Here is a 26,108-nt window from a genome sequence, read left to right as displayed (position 1 = left end):
TCCAGGATAAGATTTTAGTGTTACTTCAATGGATGTTGTATGTCATAGGACACTTGAAACACACTAGGAAAGTTTTATAGATATTTGGATCTTGAGATGCAGGACATTACTGTACTGGCTTGCATGATTAATTTACTGAGAGCAAATGAATGAACATTTTGATTGCCATGGGTGAAATTTACTGGCAATCAAACAAATTTTTAACCTGTTTCTAGAGATTGTAATAAAACTACATTTCGTAACACACTGGTTACACATTGTTTCATTCAGTTCTTTACAAGTAGCTAAAAAGAATCATCAATTTACAATGAAAACAAAACTTTTGCTCTCCAGTATAGACACGTGATTGTACCTGCAAAGGGCTTATTGATGATATACTTTGATCAACTGATCAGAGTATGCTATATAACTAGTCAATCAATGAAAATGTTGGACACAGTACTGTTACAATAATGGCATGGCCACCAGTACTGTGAACTCATTTCTTTTATCGTTGTAGTTTTATGGACAAATACAGCACTTTGCATTGATAATAGATTTTTTTATGCAAGGAATGGTGGACACATTAAAGAAACATTCCTTGTCACACTTTGTTTTTCAGTGAATTTGCTAGCCCCCTGAAAATATGCAGAATTGAAATATGGCTACCAATTTGAATAGCTATTGTTCTACACTGACTAGCCACGTGTTCACGTGGAAACATAAAAGAGTTTTCACATGTATGAGAGGCTAGTCAGTCGCAACAGTTTATATTCAAATTGGTCACAATATTTCAATACTCCATTGTACAGTTCCGTTCAGTGACCACGAATAATAGTTCCAAGCCGAGGTTGGAGTTGCCGCACATAATAAAAAGTATAGTTTTGATTTGCACGGCAACTCCAGCCTTGACTTTGGAACTATTATTCGTGGTCACTGAACGGAACTGTAAAATAGAGTATTTAGTGTATAGTTTACCACTTTGGCTAACTTATTAAAATCAGGTTGTACCACAGATTTGTTGATTGCTATTAAAACAAACTTTTTATTTTTATTTACATTGACATATCAGAATCGATTGACAACTTAATTTTACATCATGGATACGATTAACCATGCAACAAAGGGTTAAGTTAGATTTTGAGAGTGATGTAGTTGAAAAATGGTCAAAATAACTTGATGGCATTTGTTTGTTTACTAGTAGTTTGACCTCGCTATCATAACTACCAAATAGAACATTAAAATTTTGAATATTGTTGCAATTTTGATTGTATAGTAAAATTTGCACTGCAACACACACAGTGTATTGATATTAATGTGCCAACCAGAGATCTTTTGGCTTCTGAAACAAGGAGATCTTTCGTTTTAATGGTTGGCAAATTTGGATGAGAAAAGATTCCTGACCTAAATGTTTGTTATCAGTGAATATCACTATATGTTTCTTGTCAAATTAGGCGAATATTTGGTGTCAATTCAGGGCTTAAAATAACTGCTAGTCATTGGACAGTCTGGCCAGAATTGGAACTTGTCTGGTAAAGTCTTTGCTTTAATGTTCAATGAGTTATGGCACAACTAAAACTAATTTTGCCAGTCATCACAACAAGTGACTGACTGTCCATTATTTTTAGCCCTGTCAATAGCGCAGCGCACTGATTCTAAAAATAGCTTAAAGATCCAGACAAACATTGCATTCTGTTTAACCACTACGAGGATTATACGACCAATTTTATCATTGTTACTTAAAGTTACAATAATGACCCATGTAAACTAAGATCCACTGCGATCAGCTGTGAAAATTATCTGCTGAAAGTAAACTTGTAAGTTTGTTTGTCCGAATTTTGCCTTTGTCTTCGTTTTTATGACGCCACGGTTGCGCTGCGCTATTTATTAGTCTAGCAATAACCTGAAAGGTGGAGGTAAAGAGGAGATGGGTAGCTGAGTGTACTGTACTGGATAACATTAATTCACTATCTCATCTACATCTCTAAATCTTCTCATTACATATTTACAAGAAACAATGACGTACAACAGTATGCACCTTAGGTGTGTCATGGAAGAGTACAAGGGTGCCTGATGCCCTCTTTCCATTAGAAGTTTATTTGTAGTGTACATGTGTTGAGTAGAGAGGTGAGTGAGGAAGAGTTGTTCTAATTGCCATCATAAACAAGTAGTGGCTTCTCCCTTCATGAGACAGGAAGCAACAAGCCTAAGGACATTTGTATAGGAAGGAAGGGATGATTTGTTGAGAGTACTGCATAGAAACTCAAAAGGGGGTTGAAACTTGTAACAGTCATACATTTCTTTGTACAATGCACTGGAATATTCAATTTTTTTTGACAATTTTTTTCCAGTAAATCACATCCTCTTGCTTCAAAACTTCTGAGAACTAAATTAAAGACAAATACCCCAAATTTTTGATTGAAAAATTCAGTAAATCTCCTCTGAAGGTCAGGAAATTCAGCTAGAAGTTTTATGTAAGAGAAGCGGCCATCTTGAAAACAAGATCAAAATTCCGAATATGGTAACAAAACTCCTAATTTGCATATGTGAATATTCCGGAGAATCGTTATAGTGTTACATGTTTCAACTTCCTTATAAGTTTCTGAGTACTGTGAAGTGACACCCCTCATGATTGGACACACCCCTGCTATTATAACCTGTAGTGCTAGAGGCCAGGTGCATGGACCCCTGTGAATTGAACATTAATTTTCTCTATTATATCAACAATTAATAATATTATAACAAAACATTTTTCCTTCACATTAGTAGTTTACATGTAGCATGAAATTCAAGGTTTGTTAAGGAGGACCATCTCCATGAAGTCATTATAGCTTACTGTAATGCTGCCACTCATGCTTGTGTCTCGTGCCTTAAAGGCATCTGTCAATAGCCTAAGCATGACACAGCACTGAATAAAATTATCAAACTTAAGACTTCTACGAGCTTGGACATCAAACCTGTTGAAAATGAAGACAAACTAAATAAAGAGTCATACTACAATGGAACCTACATATATGGGTCACTAAAGAGCCAGAAAAAGTTTCTGTAATAGAAATGTCCTTAATATGGAGAATGTCCTTAAACAAAGAATGTATGGGGAGTTTGCCAGGACCTAAATATCTGTCCATGATACTGTATAAAGGTGTCCACGAGGGAAGGTGACCCTTAGTTACTGTTGCTATGTCCCAAAAGCTCAACAAATTCACTAGAATATCCCTGGATTTAAAACTCAGATAGTGAAAAATTTGTTTCAATCTTTCACTGTCCTGTGTATTTAATAGAGGCATTGCACCATCACATGATGGCAGCCATGACAGGAGCCAGGAACAATTGAATCTGGTCTAATCTAATTTATATATGAGAAAGAATTCAGTTTCCTAGGGGAAAATGCTCTATAAAATGCTCTCGTAATCCTTGTAATACTCTAAGTCAAGACTTTGATTCCATTGGTAAAAATGCTGCAACAGCTATTGGTTCAATATTGTCCGAGTCAGAACCATGAATACTAAAGAAATTATATCTTAAGTGAGGCAATACTATGGACACACCTCATGGATCTATTTTACATAGTTAACAGAATCATAAAGTAGAATAAAACAAAGCATTCCAATAAGTCAATCAGGGGCAAGCAATGAAGCCTAGACTGTAGATGTTATCAACAACTTGTGTGAAGAAAATATTGTGATTGGCTGAGGTAAACATAACTCTTCATTTTGCGCTATCCTAATTGGCTCCATGTTCAATCAATCTACTTTGTGATTGGTTGACTAAAAATAGGGGAAAGGGGAAAAATTACCTTGAGATGACAAGCTGTATAAAGGAGACAGATAAGTTGAAGCCCATATCCACTAGTGCAGTATGAAGCTCATGACTTTCTATCTGGCCAGATCTATCCCGGTCATATCTATCAAACACTCCCTTCCACTGCTGGATGTAGGTCCACAGTTGCTGGAATTCCTGGAAATTGATGGTACCAGACTGATCCCTGTCAAACATGCCTAGTAAAAAAACATTGACGACAAAATATAATTCAAAAACCAAAAATAACACTTGAAAAAATGTCACTAGATAAAAAAAATTTTTATAACAGCAAGACTTTGCTTTGGGAATGAAGAGTGGTGCAGCAATATTGCACGTGCCGCTAACATCTGGGGTCACCAGTTTGATTCTCAGACTCTGCATCATGTGCATGTAGAATTTATTATTCTCTCCCATCTTTAATCACGAGCTTGCTTTTTCAACATAAAAATTAGAAGGTTAAATTTCACAGCTATGGTATAGTCTGACATACTAATCATCAATCGGCAGGTTTCTGGATTGAAGTGTGACCAATTTCCATTAGTCAATGCTTGCTGCAGTTCATTACTGGAGATTTGTCCTGATCTATCAGCATCTACGGTAATGAACCAGTTCCATAATGTAGGATCAGTTCCAGGAGGGGCACCTCCATAGCCTGGAGCTGAGGGATAACTTTGTTGAGGGTGGTAACCTGCAGGAGCTCCTCCATAACCTAGCAGACAAAGAAACCATTAATTACTCTTAAACAAGTTACCTACCTTAGGCATATATAGCGACTGGTTTGACATTATTTACTGAGGATTTTTTAGGAGGATTAGGGACAAGAGGTTAGAGACAATAAAGAAATTACTAATAAAATAATTTAAGGCATATCCACATCCGATATTCCCTGGTTCCAGAGGCGCTTAGTGCTGGGGAGAAAGACGAAAGGGGAGAGAGAATATAGGGAAAAAGAAAGCGCCTACTTTTTAGGCATAATCATTTTCTGTTGTCGAAAATAAGTTTTCAGGATTCTTAGTATATGTAATGATGATGGATAACTGTTCTCAAAATTAAAGCGATAAAGCATAACATAACCCTTGCCAATAGGATATTCTTTCTTATAAATTAGGGGCAAGTAGGTAGTGACAAGAGAAAGGTCAAACACAACATCGGTCGCCCTGTGCTTGACAAAGATGTGCAATATTTGCTTTCGTAATTCGTTTTGAATTTAATAAATAATGCATATAGGACGAATGTGGCATGTACTAGGGTACCTGGTTGTCCAATATATTGATATCCAGACTGTGCCGGTGGTGGCCCATATCCTCGTCCATACCCTCCTGGATAACCCGCCATCTTGATTTATTTATTACACCCAAATATACTTGAAAAGGCTTCTGGGTCAACTGAACACAGGGAGCCCGAGTTGAATTTATCTGCACAAGCTGATTTGGGCGTGACTTCAACATCATTTTCTTGCAAGCCGCCTTGTGAGGACCTTGTGGGTTTGTATTATGGCTTGTCATCTCGAACGTTTGAAATTAAATCTGAGAAAAAGAAAGAATGAAAGAAAAAAAGAAGAAAGAAAGAAAGAAAAAAGATAAAAAATAGAAAATGCACGAATCTGAGAAAAAGAAAGAATGGAAGAAAAAAGGAAGAAAGAAAGAAGAAAAAATAGAAAATGCACGAAAGAAAGAAAAAACGAAGAACAAAAGAATGTATATAAGGAAGAAAGGAAAGAAAAAAAGAAGGGCAGAGGGAGGGAGGAAGGAAGGAAGGAAGGAAGGCGGAAGGGAGGGAGGGAGGGAGGGATTAAAAATCTTGTTACAATACCTTTTCCATTTCCGATTTCTATTGATTTCACTAATGTTATAATAAATGATATTTGTCTTTTATTGTTTATATTCTGGCATCTTGCGCCAGGGTCCCGGGCGACTAAAATTGGGAGGTGTCGCTTTCACTGTAAATAAGTAAGACTAAATACAATATAATATACCTAATATATACCTAATATATAACGCGGGCTGAACTGCATGTGGGCTGTTTCACTATTTAATTGTCTAGATTCTAGATAGATCGAATCATAAATAGGCCACCCTAGGGACAATTGAACGCCCTGCCTTCAAATCATGTATGAACCGCAGGGACACCATCAATCATTATTATCTCACATCAACAAAGTTATAAAACTGTATGCCAGTGACTGTGGTAGAGAGTAAGATAGTAATGCTGGCCAAAAATCTGTAAACAAGGACCGAACATAACTTTATCGTAATCGCTTACTTTAAGATTTTTCAACAGGATCACAAGTATGGGTTCTGTTGTGGAGCTCTATTGTCTTAGCAAAATATTTATAATGTTCACTTATTGTAAGCGGAATGTCAGGTCATTGAGCAAAAAAAGGCAGTTAAAATTTGCCGAAATCATGTGACAATAAACATGTTCATTTAACCAACGCGCACGCAATTTATGCGTACATTTCTCTTCGACCTCTGCGCACCTTGCTTGTGGTGTCCAACTACACTCACCTGTTTGTGTTCTTGGAAGGTTTACAAGGGGTTTGCTCAAAACAATGGCGTATTTAGTTAGAGGAAGCTATGAACCTATGATTGAAAAAAGCTTGGAGAGTATTTGCTCTAAAATGGTTGATAAGCAAAAGAAGATTCGCGAGACAGAAGCCAAGACCAAAGAGCTCAAAATGGATGCGAGGGAAGAGTTTGCTCGCGAGAGACTCGCTGTTAACAAACAGCACGTAATTCGAGACAAAATGCAAGAAATTGATGCAAGGATTGATAAAATAGAAACCAAGATTCAATATGAGAAAGGGAAGCTCTTTTTAGCGAAGAAAAGGGACGAGGAAAACATAAAAACATGCCAGAGCTTGGAGGATAACAGACTTGATGTTCCCTCGTTCAGTGAAAAAATGAGTGACGCGAGAGACAGGCTTTCTTGCTTCGTGGAAGAAATTGCAAAGAAGAACAGAAAGATGGATGCCATTAAGGCCAAGATTACTGAAGCCGAATTGAGAGAGAAGAAAGCTAAATTCCGATTTTCAAACTACGAAGAAATTATCCGCTTGAATGAACAATCAACGAGGGTGATAGCGAGGAACTATAGACCGAAGACAGACAGGGAGTATGAAGTGGAGATAAGAAATCTGAAGTACTCTCTGGATAAGGCGGTGAAAAACTACAGAGCAAGAGAATCTGAGCTTGCTATTCTCGAAAAAGAAGAAAGAAAACTTGATGCTGAGATTGCCAAGACAAAGAAACAAATTCTGAATGCAAAACAGGCCCAAAATGAAGTTCGAGGGTCGAGAAAATGAATTTTGATGAAAGCGACAGGTCAAGAGTATTTGAAGAATAAAAACAATCAAAAACTGGTTCAAGAACTAGACTGATTTAAATAAGCAAGGCTCTTGCAAAAGCCCATCTTTACTTATAGGCTATGCAAAGATGAGAATACTTAGAATATATTAATATATGTAACCTACTAAATACCTTTGTATTCAACAGAATTTCTTTGAAAATACGGTTTCCATGGAAATGACTTGTGTCATCTTACTAGTATATTTCGACAATCAATACATTTATTTCTTCAGGGCCTTACTGAGTCTCCAGATATTACATGTAGTCGTCAATATTTATATATATTTAACGTCAAACACATTTGTTTGTTTAGAACTTAACTAGACTTCCAAGATGGCATGAGCTTGTCGAGTGGAATTCTTCTCTAAAAATCTTAATAAAATATCTTATCGTCCTAATTTGATATTATGATAGTGACTAGCGTTAATTACTATAGATGGTTGGGACTGCATTGGTGTGTACTTGTGCTAAATAGAGGTATACATTACTGACAAATCCCTCTATAGTACTAATAGAGGTAGGCTATTCCCGTTTTTGGGGGTTCACTTTTGCCCGACGCATTAATGTTTTAACTTGCAGTTTCACGAATGAACTGCTTCCGACTCCGATTCCGTCGTAAGTGAAAACCATGCTTCAGTGGAGTGGTGTCCGCAATTACCAAACTAGTACTACGCCGTACGTAACCATTTTTTGTTTACCCCTGCAGTAACAGTCTGGCCACTAGCACGTGTACATCCTATCACAGGCTCTTCAACTCACGTCTAATGGATCATTTCTTTCTTATTCTAGAACGACAAAGGTGTGATGTTCATCCGTGATGAACAATGGCCGTCCAAAGCCACCTCACGCTCGCGTTTCGCACTGTGCTTTCCATTCAAATGGTTTATGTTTGCTTATTTTCATTTTAGTACTATAAATAAGTCTTTGACTGTTACCTAAATAGTTACCAAAAGCCATAGTTGAGAGATAGAAGTCTTTCCTGTTAACTATACGAAGCTGTAGTAAAGAATGAGCGTGAAAAAATCCAGGCAAAAAAATTAATGGCGTTTAAAATAAGTGCAAAACAATTCATCCAGTTTTAGCTTATTTATCAAACTAAAATGTTTTGACAAGTTACTTAAACGTTTATTCATTCGCACAAGCAGGGATTACTACCATTTAATTAACTACTGAGTTTGATGACAATTTGGATCCGTAGGGAATAAAGATAACGGTCCGGAGGTTAGCGCAAAGCACTCAAAATAGACGTCTAAGTGTTCAAAGGCTAAAATGGTTGTCTTATGTGATAGGCAGCGAGCCCTGGGCTTTGCTTAAATGGCTTGTTGAACCTAGAAGTTGCACGATGAATTATAGTAACTACAACGAGTTAAAAAGGAAATTCGCTTTACAACGTCTTCCATCAATTGAAGACGAAAATGAAGCAGGGCGGATACAAGACTTCTGCGAATTACTAAATCTTCCACCTTCAAAGGACAAAGAATTGACGGGTCCTTTAGAGGTGCACGCTTCAAACTATGAGGGCCTTGGGCAATTCATCGAAGGACAAAAAAGGACCACGTCTTTAACCCTCGGAAGAAAAAAACACGGTTCAGCTGATCAATTATCACGCAGAGGAAGGTCGAAATTCATCGACGGTCGTAGAAGTTCCAGTTTATCGGGCCGTACAAAAAATGTTCTGGAAGGAAACGAATGGGACCACCAGCCAAAATTAATAGATTTGAGTGTCCTTGAAGACGTTGAGAAACTGGCTCTGGAATTGTTTACCAACGGACTTCAAGCAGACGGTGAAACTCTTGAAAATACAATGGATAGAATATATGGAGGTGAAGGTGCTGATCGTTGCTTTGAGTTTACTCAAATAGGGAACTGTGGGCCGTTTTCGTCGCAGAAAGTCAAGGTTTTTAAGAAACGGTCTCTTCCAGAAATTGCAGCATCGACAAAAGAGCGAGAAACGTTTGACAAGGACACGCGATGCAAGGAAAGATCTAGAAAACCAAAGATGCATCTTCCAAGTATTTTTGAAGTGTCGTATTCGAGGCCACTGAAGTTGCAGACGAAGAAGTCTAGCTCTAATGACATTATCAAATTTAACTCCCATTTTTATTGACATTTAGAGTGCAAATAGTAACGAGTGTGTTTGTTGGTGAAGCCATAGAAAATGCGCGCGCGTGCTGTGTGCAGTTATAAAGCACGCGGGGGTTAGCAGAACACGAGAGAAGTGTTAGGGGAAGCACGACACGTAGAAGATTATATTGCTGTGTTTCTCAAAGAACCAATGGAATTCAAATTTGTGTTCGCTTTTTCAAGAAAGTAGAAAAAAAATTGATACTGATATTACCGTATTAATGTCTTTCATTCAAACTTATTTGCTTGGACGACTTATTCCAGAGCACGATATAATACACAAGACTATAAGAAAATATGTGGTAGATAGAACGTGCATTAAGCGGACACCCTCAGGAAATTGTCCGTTCGCTTAATAGAGGTACACTTTAAATGCAAAGAGTAATACTTTCACAACAATAGTTTCCTGATGACCTTTGAGTTAATTACCCGGTCGCTTAATAGAGGTACAGTTTAAATGCAAAGAGTAATACTTTCACAGCAATGGTTTCCTGATGACCTTTGAGTTAATTACCCGGTCGCTTAATAGAGGTACAGTTTAAATGCAAAGAGTAATACTTTCACAGCAATGGTTTCCTGATGACCTTTGAGTTAATTACCCGGTCGCTTAAGGTAATAGAGGTACACTTTAAATGCAAAGAGTAATACTTTCACAGCAATAATTTCCTGATGACCTTTGAGTTAATTGCCCGGTCGCTTAAGGTAATAGAGGTACAGTTTAAATGCAAAGAGTAATACTTTCACAGCAATAATTTCCTGATGACCTTTGAGTTAATTGCCCGGTCGCTTAAGGTAATAGAGGTACACTTTAAATGCAAAGAGTAATACTTTCACAGCAATAATTTCCTGATGACCTTTGAGTTAATTGCCCGGTCGCTTAAGGTAATAGAGGTACAGTTTAAATGCAAAGAGTAATACTTTCACAGCAATAATTTCCTGATGACCTTTGAGTTAATTACCCGGTCGCTTAAGGTAATAGAGGTACACTTTAAATGCAAAGAGTAATACTTTCACAGCAATAATTTCCTGATGACCTTTGAGTTAATTACCCGGTCGCTTAAGGTAATAGAGGTACAGTTTAAATGCAAAGAGTAATACTTTCACAGCAATAATTTCCTGATGACCTTTGAGTTAATTACCCGGTCGCTTAATAGAGGTACAGTTTAAATGCAAAGAGTAATACTTTCACAGCAATAATTTCCTGATGACCTTTGAGTTAATTACCCGGTCGCTTAATAGAGGTACAGTTTAAATGCAAAGAGTAATACTTTCACAGCAATAATTTCCTGCTGACCTTTGAGTTAATTACCCGGTCGCTTAATAGAGGTACAGTTTAGATGCAAAGAGTAATACTTTCACAGCAATAATTTCCTGCTGACCTTTGAGTTAATTACCCGGTCGCTTAAGGTAATAGAGGTACACTTTAAATGCAAAGAGTAATACTTTCACAGCAATAATTTCCTGCTGACCTTTGAGTTAATTACCCGGTCGCTTAAGGTAATAGAGGTACACTTTAAATGCAAAGAGTAATACTTTCACAGCAATAATTTCCTGCTGACCTTTGAGTTAATTACCCGGTCGCTTAAGGTAATAGAGGTACACTTTAAATGCAAAGAGTAATACTTTCACAGCAATAATTTCCTGATGACCTTTGAGTTAATTACCCGGTCGCTTAATAGAGGTACAGTTTAAATGCAAAGAATAATGCTTTCACAGCAATAGTTTCCTGATGACCTTTGAGTTAGGGATGTGATTTTTCGTCATATTTTTAGCCAGTAAACATTCCGTTAGTTCGCCCACCATGTTCAGATCTCGGACTGAAGTTTTTTTGAAAACCGTTTGTATCAAGAATACTATATTTTATTTTATTTATCAAAATGGTCATGTTTTATTTACTACGGCTTTGCAGTATTAAAAAGACAATCCCTCTTGTAATTATTCAAGCGACACTGCGTTGTTCCTTTGGACCATTTAAATAGACTTGTATTGTCTTATTATTTCTATAATTAGAGTGAAGTGCTTATTACACATATTAAGAGTACCACATCAAGCATGACATTACAGTCATCGTATACGTTTCTCATGCGCAAAGTTTGCGTGAGATGCATGCTCTAACCGTAGGCTTTAGCGATTCCTTTCCGTCTTCCACTTCGCTAGATACGTGCTCAGTAAAATTTTGGTTGGCAAAAAAAAAAAAAAAAAAAAAAAAAAAGGGTGCGGCAGCCATCAAAGAGGATACAATAACGTGGGTAGCGCAGTAGAAGTGTCTAAACTGAATATTTTAACCAGCTCTAAATAATAGATATATAAGAGGAGACCCGAGGGAATTGATGCTCATTATTTCAATTCAAAGAGTTTATAGAGCATGTTAATAATTATACGCGCTAATTATACGTCAATGACAATGCGTTATTTTCAATCATTTTACTACTTTAGGGAAACAAGAATGCACAGTCAAAACAGGTGACGGGTAAGACATAAGGGCTAGTTAGTTGGTGAATACAACCTGTGATTTTAGGTCAGTTGACTAATTTCTTCTATTGCAAGTGTTAGAATAAGAGGTAATTACGAGAGGGTATAGAAGAAAGATGATGTTGCCTAAGATCTCTGAGGAAAAGAACCTTAAAGATGAAAGAATCCAAGACTTTTGCGCGTCGATGAAAATCGAAAATTACAGTGAATCAAAGAAGAAACTCGATGTTCGCTCGATTTACGCGACAGAAAACGAATCCAGACAATCAAAAGAAGTTAAACCTGGAAAAAATCGTAGTGTGAGCGCAAACATATCGAAGTCTTCTTCGAACTCGAGTCGTGACCGTTTGGGATTTTCGAGGTCTCATTTGTTTTCGGCTAAGACGTCGAAAAGAACCAAATATAAAACTCCGAAGGAATTAGAAGAAACGATAGACTTGACCAGTATTGACGATGCAAAGAAGCTTACACGAAGGTATTACCAGGAATTAGGAATTTGCAGTGACGGTAGATGGAGCAAAGACATTGAATCGCATCTCCTAAAGTTTGAAGATGCTGACTTAAGTTTCCCAAATCTGCGGAACAAAGAAGAACTGTTTGAAAGAGCCAACAAATACGCAATTGAAAAACAGTCACTCCTTCGACAAAAGTCGACTTTTGAGGAAGACACGACGCTGAAACACACATCAAGACCTCGTGGGAAAGAGAACAGTGCGCGGGTCAAGACCAAAACGCATCCTAAACTTGGGATTCAACAAATGACGAATGGTTTTGATGAAATATTTTACTCCAAGCCAGTTTGTTGGGGGAGCATTAGTAATCAGAAATCCTATTTGATTTCTTCACACTTTTCTCAGCGTACAAACCGCCTTCCCAGCTTAAATACGCGCGCAGTGCCACCGAAGTACGGATCGACAAGCTGGCTTAATTCTGGCCGTACTGGGTACACGAACATGCACTAGTTATATGGCTTGGAAAATGACGAAAAAGATATAGACGCCTGCACACTATAAACATGCCTTTTGCCTTTGTATATATACTTTTTACGTTGTATATATTTGCATTTTACCGTCGTCTATATACCTTTTGTCCTCGTATACATTATATGCTTTTTGCAGTTGTATATATACTTTTTAGTCTTCAATAACCATTGTAAGATTTAGGCTTTTTAACGCTTTAACTTTTTCTTCAGATTCCTCGTACTGTCCAAAAAAAGATGGTTCAATAAAAGGTCATTAAACAAACTTTCCGGGCCTTGTCTTTGGGGTCCAGAGATTTTTAAATCTCGCTCCAGCGTTTGTCACTCCATTAGCCCGCTCGTTAACCAACTACAGCAAGCGAAATAGAACGTTTGCAGCCGACTCTCCGACCTGAACAACTTCTGAGGCGACAGGTTGTTTCGTATTTTGCCTTCCGTCCATTTTAGTACAAGCAATACAAACAATTTGAACTTCCACAGAACTTCAATAGATCATTTGAACCAAGCAAGGCGGAGGCGGAGGTAGTTCAGAAGTTGTCCCTCCTTTGACCGCTGCGCTTTTCTTGGGTTGCCTGTGCAACAAAAGCGCCGCGGTCAAAGGAGGAGACAGCGTGTGGACTAAGGTGGAGGCTTAGAAACGACTCTAAACCGGAGTACTATATAGGAAAACCAAAACGCAAGAAAAAAAAAAGGATTGTAATGAATTTTTCTTGATTTTTCCCTTCGCTTGTGATAGAAAACATAATCTTGATTTTTGAAAACATAATTTCAAATAATGCTATATTATAAAATGGGTTCCCTGTGGTAGGAATATTAACACAAGCTTACCAAGGTAATAATTTTGAATAGTTTTTAATCATCTTTTAATAACACACTTACTGACATACGTAAATGTTTAATCTTTCTAAGGGCACACAAGTGTCTAGTCTCCTTCGCAGCTGTCATTAGTTTGGGTCCCAGATCCTCTCGGGCCCTGTAGTGGAGAGGGCCCGTGGTGGTCTGGGACCGAAACTAATAACGGCTTCGGAGTTAGGAGACTAACAAGTGCCCGGTTACCTTTAATCTTGTTTTTATTATATCTTTGTATTGTAACACGATATAGTCTTCTGATGCTCAAGGTAAGACAACGTAGAACTTCTATTTTAAACCTTTCATCTTAATTATAACAATAACTTTATATAATCACCAAACTTTCTCTTGAATCAACCGATAACAGGTCACGTGACCCTGCCTCCCTTAAAGAGCCGTGTGAAAACGATCAGAAATGAAAAGAGCAGCTCAACTTTAGTAGGGAGGTGGAGTTTCAGATCATGACAAGCAAACCAGGAGAAATGGCATTGTTTATAAAATTTAATGTTTTACATAAGGATTTGTATGGGGAAATGTGCTGGACACTTTTTCCATACCAATCCTTATAAAATATTCGATTTTATAATAAATGTCATTTCTCCTACAATCAGCACTATTGCGCACTCTTACTGATATCGAGGTTTTTTTATTTCTGATGTTTGTTTTAACACAAATGTTCGTTTTAAGGGAGGTAAGGTTATGTGACCTGTTAGTGTGTGTATTGGTATCAGGATGTCATTGACAGTGTAGTGTCTAATACCATACAGTAACCTTAGATCTATCACTGCAGTTAAGATCACTCATAGACATTTAGTAGTTAGTAGGAGAGGTGAGTTGAATACCTCTTTAATCTTGGTACACAAACATGCAGTGACCGTAAATATATATTGTTTTTTAATATGATTGACATGGGCAGTATATTCAGAGGGGAAAGAACAAATGTATTCTTTTGGTCTGCACACAAACACCATTTAAATAGTTTTTAAAATAACTCTTTCGCAATCCAAAGTACCTTTCATGGTTCTGACTAGGACAATGGCAAATCAATCACCATTGCACATTGCAACAGTTTTCCCAATACAATTAAAACTTGTCCCACAAACAATTACAAAGTATCTGTTTTAAAGAGTACTACAAGGATTATGAGGTACTTTTATATTATTTTCACAGGACAGTAAACAAAACAATTTATAATCAATTATCTGTGATTAGAGTTTTCAATTCTGAGATACTCTGACCAGCTAATTAATTTCGTTGAATTTGTGGGACATAGCAACAGTAACTAAGGGGAGTCAGAACCATGAATTTACTTGGCAGAATAAAATCAAGGTTATGCCGGCATACCGGTACTTTAGTTAATCAAAATGTAACAACCAAAACATGCTTGCTAGACAGCAAGAAATAACCTGACAATAGCACACGTGTTGCAATCAAAACATGCTTGCGAGACAGCAAGAAATAATTTGACAATAACACACATGTTGCAATCAAAACATGCTTGCGAGACAGCAAGAAATAACCTGATGATATTACACATGTTGCAATCAAAACATGCTTGCTAGACAGCAAGAAACAACCTGACAATAGCACACATGTTACAGGGTGCTTGTTGTCACAATACCAATACATGTACCTACTGTAAGTACTGTCATAGTTATACTTAAATACTTAGGCCGTTGAAGCTCAGGCCATTGAAGCCTGGTTAACATGCTTTAACTAAGAGACAGTACATTAAAAAGCTTAACCACTGATGAAGATAATGGAACAAACCAATGGTAAATGTCGTGCCATTATACCTGGTGTTGAATGTCATTACCTTATTGCCTATGATCCTGATGAAGGTCTTGGCAGGTTACTTGATCCAGCTGGACTGGGATGCCTCTGAAAAGACATATGGCACACTTTGTATTAATGAAGTGATAAATTTTATGTGAAGTGTGATCGTCCGGGTGAGTGTAGTCTTGAGAAAGACTGTTCTTGGTGATGACTAACGTTTCAACAACCTGAGCAGAAGTCATCTTCAGAGTCCAGTGAAAAAACGTTTTTTGCTGTAATAATTATTAAATGGCCAGTTTCTGAAGGACATTTATAGGAGTTCCCGCCTTTGGTCATCACTGCTCCTATATGACCACATACAATGGCAGTCCCATCTCTACACACTACCTCAACCGGCATCAGAGGCATATAAAAAAAACACTGCAGACGTAAAGAAACCCTGGCAGTAACCACCCTCAGTGTCTGGCCTTTGCTAATGATTTCTTAAAATAAATGTGGGAAAAAATAGATAAATAAACAAAAAACAACAGCAACAAAAACACACAAAAAAAACACACAAAAATAAACACATTAAAAATGTAAGAGGAGGAGGTTGGTTAAAAAAACAAAACGAAACAAAAAATCATATATAAGGATTAAGAAATAAAAGGGAAAAACAGAAAATGTTTTGTATTTGCATATCGTAAATTGTAAATTTTCACGTCTTTGTATTAATAAAGTATTTATTGCAAAAAAAAAAAGTTGTGGGATGGTCTTTGGGTTGGGTGGATTGGAATTTGGTGCAATTTAACTCAAAGAGGACCCTTGTCTTCTTTTGTGCAGCTTCAGCCTGCAAGCAAAATCTCAAATGACAGTCATTGAGTAAGGTACTGTATTGTGTACTTACATGGTGGATGATGTGGTGAGTAGGTGGAGAAGATCCAGCTGGTGGTAAAGAACTGGACAGGCTTCCTGTGGATGAGTATCGACTCATATGAGGGGAAGGTGGGGTGAACCCATAGCCTACAACAATGTACAAGAACATGCTGTAAATAGGAACCATTTTGCTACTAATAAAGAAACCTTCAAATCTATCTATCTATCTACCTATACCCTGAACCCATAGCCTACAACAATGTACAGGAACATGCTGTAAATAGGAACCATTTTGCTACTAATAAAGAAACCTTCAAATCTATCTACCTATACCCTGAACCCATAGCCTACAACAATGTACAGGAACATGTTGTAAATAGGAACCATTTTGCTACTAATAAAGAAACCTTCAAATCTATCTATCTATCTATCTATACCCTGAACCCATAGCCTACAACAATGTACAGGAACATGTTGTAAATAGGAACCATTTTGCTACTAATAAAGAAACCTTCAAATCTATCTACCTATACCCTGAACCCATAGCCTACAACAATGTACAAGAACATGCTGTAAATAGGAACCATTTTGCTACTAATAAAGAAACCTTCAAATCTATCTATCTATCTATCTATACCCTGAACCCATAGCCTACAACAATGTACAGGAACATGTTGTAAATAGGAACCATTTTGCTACTAATAAAGAAACCTTCAAATCTATCTATCTATCTACCTATACCCTGAACCCATAGCCTACAACAATGTACAGGAACATGCTGTAAATAGGAACCATTTTGCTACTAATAAAGAAACCTTCAAATCTATCTATCTACCTATACCCTGAACCCATAGCCTACAACAATGTACAAGAACATGCTGTAAATAGGAACCATTTTGCTACTAATAAAGAAACCTTTAAATCTATCTATCTACCTATACCCTGAACCCATAGCCTACAACAATGTACAAGAACATGCTGTAAATAGGAACCATTTTGCTACTAATAAAGAAACCTTCAAATCTATCTATCTATCTATCTATACCCTGAACCAACCTCTGGGCTGATCAAAGTCATTGCACAGGCAATTCACAGATTAAATAGGAATTTAGGGTATTGGGTTTTGAGGGAGGACTGCGACAAAAACCCATGAATCAAGGGAGAGACCTAACAAACTCTACTCATATGTGATGCAGAGTCTAGGAATTGAACCAGAGACCCCAGAGGCGAATGGCAAGTGTGCTACCACCATGCCACCATTGATACCAAAGCCAGTCTTTATTACTTACCAGGGGAGATGGGTCTTCCAGTACTCAATGGAACAGGACTGGAGATGGTCCGTTCTCGATGCGCTGATCCACTTGTGTTTGCTTGACCATGTGATGTCATTTCATTGAAATGTCTAGAATCATAAATTAATCCTCATTGACGTGACATTTATGACAATAACATACATCATTCCAGGGGTTCACTGAAGCCATGTTTACAGTCGTAGCAATAGACCCCTTGCAGCACGTCAGAATGCAGCTCAATTTGGAAGACATAGCAATAGGTTTCCATTTCTCATGAGATTGAAATTCTTTTGTTTTGTCCTCCAAGTTGAGTTGCTTTGACATCACATGCAAGGGGTCTATAGGCCATTTTGCATGATGGTATCATATTTTACTACCTTTACTACCATTATCAAAATGTTTTGGGGATCATCTTAATTTCTTATCAAATATTTCATTCCCTTGTGACAATTGATGGATTGCAAGCATTCACAAGAGAGTCAAATCATGTATGAAACAGACATGGCAGCCATGTTGGTGGTATAATAAAGGAGACTATTGAGAAATCTCTCGTTAAATACTACCAACATGGTAATGTAAAAACAAAGGAAAGAACTTAGACAATGGTACTACAGTAATTACTTGAACAAAAAGAAGTTCGCAAACAATTTTGGTAGTTGTGGTACATGATAAAACAAGTTTCTTTAACAATTGCACATTGTGCCATCTCAGCCTCTCAGGGGAGCGTTGGTGCCATTTAACAAAAGATTTCTCATTAGCATCCATCGTTAATGGCACCATAATGGCCGCCATGTTTTTGTTTTTTGACTCTCTTGGGAATGCTTGCAACCATATTTAGTAGCTCTATTAACTACGTTGCAGCTCATCAAGAGTCCATAACATTAGCATTAGCAGGATACTGTACCTCTCATCATCCATCTCCAAGCTAGATTCACTTTCTGACAGCTGTCTGCTCAGTGCTTCTCTTCTTTCCATTTCTCTGAGTAGCTTTCTCTGAAGTCTGATGTTTTCTTCCTTTGTCTGGCGTTCTTCTTTGGCATATGCCTGCATCTTTTCGCAGTCTGGATAAACACAGACAAGATAAAATATTTATTTATCATTATGACCATCACCATCATTATATCTCAGCGTCATTGTCATCATCAACAGTCAATTTCCATTCAGAATAAGTTTTCAAAAAGACACAAGCTTGTCCCAGTAACCATTTTAATAACCAATGAATATGAGGAATGATTTTCGTTTGCATAGAATGCTCCTATTCTGGTTCTGACACAACACCATTTGCAGTTGACTATAATTTAAATAAAGCTTAGATAAGCAAATTATTTTGCATTGTGTTGCTTCTACAGTATGATGGAAAGCCAAACAGCCTAAATTGAACACTACCATAAGAGTAGTGTTCATAAACAACATAATAATATTATTATCAACTTACAGTCTGCTTCAGATTTTGCCAGCTGTAACCTAAGTCTTCTTATTTCTTCTCTAAGTGAAGTGATGTGTGTTGCTATGCCTCCAACAGCATCTCCTGATTCTGTAAACTGCCGTGGAGAGGGCGGCTCTGAAATAGGCTCCTCTAGCTTTTCTTGTAACATCCTATTTAAAAAAGAGGGAGAGAAATAGTAAAAAATTATTTCTTTAAATCAGACTGCATTACACTACTGAAAACAAAGCATTCCAGCTTAACCAAATCAGGTTTCAGCAAATACTGAAATCAATACAAAGTTCCAACATTTTGCTGGGCCTCTATTCTATCAAGCCCTGAAACAAGCACTGGGCTGATCTAAGTCAGGACATCGCTAACTCACAGATCAATCCCTGAAACAAGCACTGGGCTGATCTAAGTCAGGGCATTGCTAACTCACAGATCAATCCCTGAAACAAGCACTGGGCTGATCTAAGTCAGGGCATCGCTAACTCACAGATCAATCCCTGAAACAACCACCATGCTGATCTAAGCAGGGCTTGCACAGCTAGCCCACAAATTGAATTGGTATTTAGTTGGGCTTTGCAAAAGGAGGAAAACCAGACTCTAACCAAGAGAAAATCCCATTTCAATATATTCAATAAAAATAGATGGGCAATTTTCAAAACATCACTAATGTTTTTACAAATTTATTGGCAGCTTCACAGTGTGCTCCTAATAACCAATGCCTCAAGATAAGTACGTGTCAAGACCATGCAATAAACCACATCCATAAGTTATCAACTGCACCCACCACAAACCAAACCACAAATTAGACTACACCTCCCATTGTACATAGTAATTCTAAATCACATAGAAATGATTTATCATTGGTCCCTATGTAGCTGAAAGAAACAGCAGTTAGAGCATCAGGTATCCGGAAGGTTATGTTCAATTCCTATCAGAAATTCTGATTTTTTTTAGTTCCTTTCAGCTAGAGTCCAATGATAAATCATTTCTTTACTACTTCCTAGCTTATAAATAAATTCATCATCTAAAAGATTACCTTTTCTCAGCTTCTAGCCTATCCATTCTCTTCCACAGTCTGTTAACAAGTAGTTCTTGTTCTTGTTCTAGTGTGTTTTCCAGATCAACCTTTTCTCTTCTCAACTGATTTCAAAATCAATAGAACACAATTATCATAAAACTTAATGATTAGAATGTACATCAAGAAAAGGTACCAGGAACAATTCTGGTTTAATCAAATGGTCGAAAGAATTCAGTTTCCCAAGGAAGAAAGACTCTATGGACCGTTCTCTCAAGGTTGCGAGCGCATTCAACTTGATGAGCCACAAAACTGAAAAATGCGAATTCAGTAAATTGAGAAGCCAGCTTTATATTTTTTATGAATTCTTATTGAAAAAATTTCATAGAAATGTATGAGAATACTTGTGTTCTGGTATCGTGTCCCATCAAGTTCCTTAAATTTGGATGCACATGCAACCTTGAGAAAATGGTCTATTGTTGTGCCTCTTGTCATGGCTTCCATCATGTGATGGTACAAAGCCTCTATAATCATGTCTGTTATGTTAAGCATGAGAAAGACTAGATGTTACAGGGGTTTATACTGTACCTGTTCTAGAGTAGCCTGTTTAGCTAATACATCTGATTCCAGTCTATCAATTCTTCTCATTAGTTTGTTCACTTGGTATTCCTGTTCTTGTTCCAGTGTCTGTTCTAGCTGGATCTTTTCTTGCCTCAACTAAGTAAAGATCATTATTTGACAAAACATGGTTCACATATGTTTTACTGGGGTGGGGGGGAGGGGGAGGGGGAGAAATATCAAGGACTTTTCTGGGTTTTGTTACTCTTCTCGCTTGGCATAACCCTTGCTGTCCAACACCTGGCCATGGCTATATACTCAAATGAGTTGGATGTGTTTTCTATTCAGTGCATTGTAATTTAGCAAAATAGAAATGCAAGTGCAATAGCTGTTATTACAGTTGAGCCCGCAATGACAAAGTCTTCTTTTTTAAGGAGCATACAAGTAAGGCTATTGGGCCGATACAATGCTTGTTGTCTCATTTGCATCTCATTCACATGCATCCATAATAACTGCTATTGACAAACATGGTTCACATAGGTTTTACCGGGAGAAAATTGAAGGACTTTTCTCTTCTTTTTTTTTTTACACTGGTAAAAAGTGAAAATTTTATGTGACTGTTAATTTCAACATCATCATCACTATCAACATCATCATCATCATGCATCACCATCAACATGCATCATCATCATCAACATCAAAATCATCATTATCATCATAGTCATCAACATCATCATCATTATCATCATTCTCATTTTGTCAAGTATGACCACAGTTTGGTGAACTCCGCTATAATTACCTGGGCCAACTTTCTTGACAAATCATTTGTCAAGAACTCTTCTTCTTGTTCATAGTTTGTAGCTAAAGTCTCTTTTTCTTTCTTTAATAATTGTATTTTCTTTAGTAGTGTATTGGATATAAACTCTTCTTCTTGTTCTGCTCTTGCTTGCTATAATGAAAAAATTATAAAAAAATTATCATCAAGCTTATAGTGACTGTAACACAGGGCTTTCAGAATGTTTTGGAGTAGGTGGTCAAAAGTCTTAATTAGCTGGCTGTAATTCAAAACAATGAACAGAAGGTATTTTATAGAAAAGAAAAAGTAGGCAGTGATTAACTTTGAAGCAATCACTGAATCTCTGGCAGCTGCCGGTTTATTCTGAAGCCCCACACCTGTTTAATGATTCTTAATGCAGTATTATAGCAAAAAAAGCATTGAATAATGATTTTGAATAAATTATTGAAACTCCATCCTGTTTCATTTTTATAATTTTTTACAAAAAAAATAAACCAAAAAAATTTGACCAAAAAAAAAACCTTAAAAGATTGACTTAAAAAACTAATAATAAAAAAAACAAAGATTTCATCTAAATCTAAACCAAATAAAGTTTGACCAAAACAAAAACTTAAAAGATTGATTCAAAAAAATTAATAGTCACAAACCAAAGATTTCATTTAAATTTCTGTGGCTTTTATCTGACCAAATTATTCTTTTTACAATAAATATAGATTATAAATAAGAAATACTAGAATATTTATTGAACTTAAGGTTTGTCTCATGTCATAAATATTATAGGCCTTCCATCTCTCCTGAAGGTGTTGGTCAATGTCACATATTTATTACAACATATAGTTTTAAACCAATCAATAACTCGGGATATAAACATCCCACCTACAGGTGAGATACATTGTCAAACAGTTAATATAATTATAATAGATATGTTGAGAAAATGGATGGTTAAACACTGGAGAGGTTTTGAGAAAACACAAAGGAAAACGATTTTAAAAATGAAATAAAAGAAACTACAAAACTGTGTGGTTATTAATGACTGGTGTTAGTCTTCTCAGGGTATGAATTACATGCATATTATAAATTAGCAAAAAAAAACTAGTTTGACAGCAATAATTTTTAGCATATCAATTATTTTCCCATCAAATAAATAGAAAATAAATGAGTTACGGGGGAGTTTAAATGAGAAAGACTAGATAGTGATTATTAACTGACCTTAGTCTCCTCAGGGAACATAAAATATAGATATGTTTTTAAAATGGGATTGATTCAATTCAATTCAGTGGAAACCATATAAAAGGTAGATGGCATATGGGAAAGTTTTAAGCACAGAAGAGGGGAAGTATAGTGGTTAAGTGTTTATCTCAGGGTATATGAAATAGTAGGCATAATGGGATTGATTCAATTCAGACATGGTACATGATCATGAATTAGTTTAGTAAAGTGGAAACCATATAAAAGGTAGATGGCATATGGGAAAGTTTTAAGCACAGAAGAGGGGAAGTATAGTGGTTAAGTGTTTTTCTCAGGATATATGAAATAGTAGGCATAATGGGATTGATTCAATTCAGACATGGTACATGATCATGAATTAGTTTAGTAAAGTGGAAACCATATAAAAGGTAGATGGCATATGGGAAAGTTTTAAGCACAGAAGAGGGGAAGTATAGTGGTTAAGTGTTTTTCTCAGGATATATGAAATAGTAGGCATAATGGGATTGATTCAATTCAGACATGGTACATGATCATGAATTAGTTTAGTAAAGTGGAAACCATATAAAAGGTAGATGGCATATGGGAAAGTTTTAAGCACAGAAGAGGGGAAGTATAGTGGTTAAGTGTTTTTCTCAGGATATATGAAATAGTAGGCATAATGGGATTGATTCAATTCAGACATGGTACATGATCATGAATTAGTTTAGTAAAGTGGAAACCATATAAAAGGTAGATGGCATATGGGAAAGTTTTAAGCACAGAAGAGGGGAAGTATAGTGGTTAAGTGGTTTTCTCAGGATATATGAAATAGTAGGCATAATGTTTAATGATATCTATTTCATGGTACATGTAGTTAGACATAGAAGGAACCATATAAATGATAGATGGGTATCTGAAGATTTTGGTCAAATAAGAGAGATGTCTGCAGGGTTTATTTACCAGCCAGAAGGTCTGGATAGGGAAGACCTGTTCCCAAGGTCTTGAATATATGGACTGAGACCATTAGGTCAAGGTCCGTTTTCAAGGCTGAGGCACCGTCCACACTATGCAGGATAAATTTCAATCCGAATTTTTATTTATTCGGTTCCATTTTGAAAATTCGTTTTCGGTGAAGAATTGTTCCGGATTCGCCCGGACTAGTGTGGACAGTAGGCCTAACCAAATAAATAAAAATTCGGATTCAAATTTATCCAGCATAGTGTGGACGGGGCCTGAGGGTATGGTTTTTCCTATCTGGACCAAGGTATATGAAATAGAAACAATGTTAATAAGAATGATTTGATGGTAGATGCAGTTAAATATAGCAAAAACCATGCAAAAGATAGGTAGCGTATTGAATGGCTCAACACAAGTGAGAGAGAGAATTCATTGTGATTATAAACCCAACAGGAATATACAGTGTGAAATAAATGAAACAATGTAAATGAGAATGATTTAATGATAGATGCAGTTAAGCATAGCAAAAACCATCTGCCTGTCTAAAAGATATAAAAAGATTAGCTATACAGAATATAGCCAGGTTAAACAAATCAGGACATGATAAGTGCTTACTGACTGATATTAGTTCTCTTAGTATAAGGTAAACTAGAAGAAAATGTCCAATGCAATTGAACTGAAGGTACAGCACCATACAAGGGGTTAGCCAGACAATTTTTTAGAACATGTAATTCAAGTATGGATTTATTAAATAAATATTTCAGACTAAGATTCAAACTGCATTGGTTAAGATTGCTATAGCAACCTCATAATTTCATATTCCCGAAAGAGTAACAAGAAAAATATGTGCATATATACACTCTAGAATTAAAGAAAACCTTAGGGATGGACCATTAAATAATCGAGGGAGGAGGGGTTACAGGAATTTATGTTGCACAATTAAACGTTTTTTGTAACAACCACCGCACTCAATGTTTTGCATTTGCTCTGTTTTTTTTTTTTTCCTTACTGAAAGGAGAGGTAGGATATATTTTATCAATTCAACCCCCTCCTCAATTATCTTATGGTCCATCCCTTAATAATAAACATAATCCTCCTACCCACAGCTACCACCCACATGGGAGCACACTGTCCCACAGTTTATGAAGCAAGCTTTTTACTAGATAAAGCAATTTTTCCGATCAAAATTCCTCCCTGATTCCTGGAGTCTTTGATGATCAAAAAAAGGTCAACATGGAGGTCACGGGAAAAAAAGTTCCTGTCTGAGAACAATTTTTCCTCTGAGGGAGTAAACAAAACCCTTATGTTTGTAAAAAAATATTTTCAAAAATTCTAAGCATCATTCTTAGATAATATCCAAACATATATGCTTTTTAAGAAGTGTGTGGCTTTGCATGGGGCCACAAAGAAGAATATCTTTATAATGATGGCAAAAAAGATCTTATAAATATTTTTTCGCATACACATGTAAACATTAGGCACCACAATTTTTTTGGGCATCGACCAGCACAATTCTGTTGATTGGCATTGGACTGTTTTCCTTTGAATAGGCTTGTTCAACTTCCACGATACAAAATAAAGAAACTTGTATTAATGATTGTTAGGGTTATTCGAAGAAAGGGTTTTGTCTTTAAGCCGTTCGAGTAAATATTTTGGCGTGTTATGTAGTCAAAGCAAGAGAAAAAAGGTGTCGCACTTGAGGAAAGCCCTCAATTGATTTTTAAGACAAGCGAAGCATTTAAAACCCACCTGGGACCCGAGATGGTTGAAATGATGTATGTAGTACAAATATGATGTAAAATAAGGGTCTGAGAGAAAATAATAAACGACAAGAAAGACTTACGATAGACACACTAGCTTGTCGAAGCGCTCTGTTCTCCTCCTGCAACGACTTACATCTCAGCTTACACGTTTCGAGCTCCATCTTCAACACTCTGTTTTCTTGTTTTAATAAGCTTATAAGACCGACATTTTGGTTGGTAGTAGTGGTTGAGCCTTCGTCTGCGCTCATGTCACTATCGCTGAAGGCTGGACCCTCTGCAGAAGAATTGAGGGACACCGCCATATTGGAAGTGCGTGTGGTGGTTCCCTGTACAAATCACTCGTTGACTTGTGGGTAAGTAGGCGGCAGGGAGGGGAGGGTAGGGGGTGGATAGACCTGCAAAATCAAACCAAAAACAATCCCAAAACTCGCTTTTTAAAAATACACTTTTAAAAATATATATATATAACATCAGGAAGGGACAGAATCCATAAAATAGGATTTATTCGAGAGGTTGAGGATTACTTGGTTGATCGGAAACGTGCCGCTAAACGAGACAAACAAGAATGACGAGACTGACGAAAAATAGCAAGTGAGGTGTTCTCTCACGTGAGGTCACGTGATCTTACCAGACTTGCGACGAAAACGGATTTTTTTTGGTGATTTTTTTCTTTTAACGGCTGTATTGGGAAACTAATATTACAATGTGTTGAATAGAAGGAAAAAAAAAAAAAACTACTAGTTACCCAGAAAGGAAAGTCACGAATGTCCCTGAAGTGGTAAAATGGGAGCTGGGATTCACCTTTTTTTGGGTTGGGAAAATGGGATTTTATGCACTGGACATGGGAATCACAAACAAACAAACAAACAAACAAAAAAAAAAAAAGAAAAAAAAAAAAAAAAAAAAAAAAAAAAAAAAAGAT

At 36.7% G+C, this 26,108-nt stretch overlaps 4 protein-coding genes across 5 annotated transcripts; 2 read left to right on the top strand and 2 right to left on the bottom strand.

Annotated features, from left to right (window-relative positions):
* Positions 1-996: 996 nt before the first annotated feature.
* Positions 997-5,139, bottom strand: LOC116288238 (programmed cell death protein 6). Its single transcript, XM_031695005.2, has 4 exons — positions 5,034-5,139; positions 4,271-4,489; positions 3,776-3,977; positions 997-2,936 (listed from the first exon to the last, which is right to left on the bottom strand). The coding sequence occupies exons 1-4, from the start codon at positions 5,113-5,115 to the stop codon at positions 2,768-2,770; spliced, it is 672 nt and encodes a 223-aa protein (XP_031550865.2). The 5' UTR covers positions 5,116-5,139; the 3' UTR covers positions 997-2,767.
* A 1,086-nt stretch (positions 5,140-6,225) lies between these two features.
* LOC116288227 (uncharacterized) lies at positions 6,226-7,525 on the top strand. The gene has a single exon (XM_031694994.1). It carries the CDS (start codon positions 6,332-6,334, stop codon positions 7,082-7,084), a length of 753 nt encoding a protein of 250 aa, XP_031550854.1. The 5' UTR covers positions 6,226-6,331; the 3' UTR covers positions 7,085-7,525.
* Positions 7,526-11,776: 4,251 nt separating this feature from the next.
* Positions 11,777-12,967, top strand: LOC116288245 (uncharacterized). Its single transcript, XM_031695014.2, has one exon. It carries the CDS (start codon positions 11,840-11,842, stop codon positions 12,683-12,685), a length of 846 nt encoding a protein of 281 aa, XP_031550874.1. The 5' UTR covers positions 11,777-11,839; the 3' UTR covers positions 12,686-12,967.
* A 571-nt stretch (positions 12,968-13,538) lies between these two features.
* Positions 13,539-25,525, bottom strand: LOC116288237 (coiled-coil domain-containing protein 6). 2 transcript variants are annotated; one of them, XM_031695003.2, is made up of 9 exons: positions 25,267-25,525; positions 21,282-21,431; positions 20,513-20,641; positions 19,946-20,049; positions 18,910-19,070; positions 18,379-18,535; positions 17,472-17,584; positions 16,214-16,329; positions 13,539-15,432 (listed from the first exon to the last, which is right to left on the bottom strand). In XM_031695003.2, the coding sequence occupies exons 1-9, from the start codon at positions 25,486-25,488 to the stop codon at positions 15,376-15,378; spliced, it is 1,209 nt and encodes a 402-aa protein (XP_031550863.1). In that variant the 5' UTR covers positions 25,489-25,525; the 3' UTR covers positions 13,539-15,375. The 2 variants fall into 2 exon arrangements, with proteins under 2 accessions (XP_031550863.1, XP_031550864.1); XM_031695004.2 differs by having other exon boundaries at positions 16,214-16,278.
* Between the last annotated feature and the right edge of the window lie 583 nt (positions 25,526-26,108).

This window comes from Actinia tenebrosa, unplaced genomic scaffold, assembly GCF_029948245.1.
Source record: "Actinia tenebrosa isolate PJP-AT-01 unplaced genomic scaffold, QUT_ActTen_1.0 PGA_scaffold0__85_contigs__length_37466705, whole genome shotgun sequence".
Lineage (NCBI taxonomy): Eukaryota > Metazoa > Cnidaria > Anthozoa > Actiniaria > Actiniidae > Actinia > Actinia tenebrosa.
The sequence above is the reverse complement of the archived record's forward strand: the minus strand, read 5'-3'. Positions and strand labels throughout refer to the sequence as shown.

Bases quoted from the DNA above. Each gene is read 5' to 3' on its own strand.
- LOC116288245 (XM_031695014.2), top strand. From the start codon at position 11,840: ATGATGTTGCCTAAGATCTCTGAGGAAAAGAACCTTAAAGATGAAAGA.
- LOC116288227 (XM_031694994.1), top strand. From the start codon at position 6,332: ATGGCGTATTTAGTTAGAGGAAGCTATGAACCTATGATTGAAAAAAGC.
- LOC116288238 (XM_031695005.2), bottom strand. From the start codon at position 5,115: ATGGCGGGTTATCCAGGAGGGTATGGACGAGGATATGGGCCACCACCG. The intron at 4,490-5,033 runs GTACCCTAGTAC...TTTGTCTGCTAG, and splicing joins TCAATATATTGGACAACCAG to GTTATGGAGGAGCTCCTGCA. The intron at 2,937-3,775 runs GTAATTTTTCCC...CATTTTCAACAG, and splicing joins ATACAGCTTGTCATCTCAAG to GTTTGATGTCCAAGCTCGTA.
- LOC116288237 (XM_031695003.2), bottom strand. From the start codon at position 25,488: ATGGCGGTGTCCCTCAATTCTTCTGCAGAGGGTCCAGCCTTCAGCGAT. The intron at 21,432-25,266 runs GTAAGTCTTTCT...TTTTCATTATAG, and splicing joins GACAAGCTAGTGTGTCTATC to CAAGCAAGAGCAGAACAAGA. The intron at 16,330-17,471 runs GTAAGTAATAAA...ACATTGTTGTAG, and splicing joins TGGAAGACCCATCTCCCCTG to GCTATGGGTTCACCCCACCT.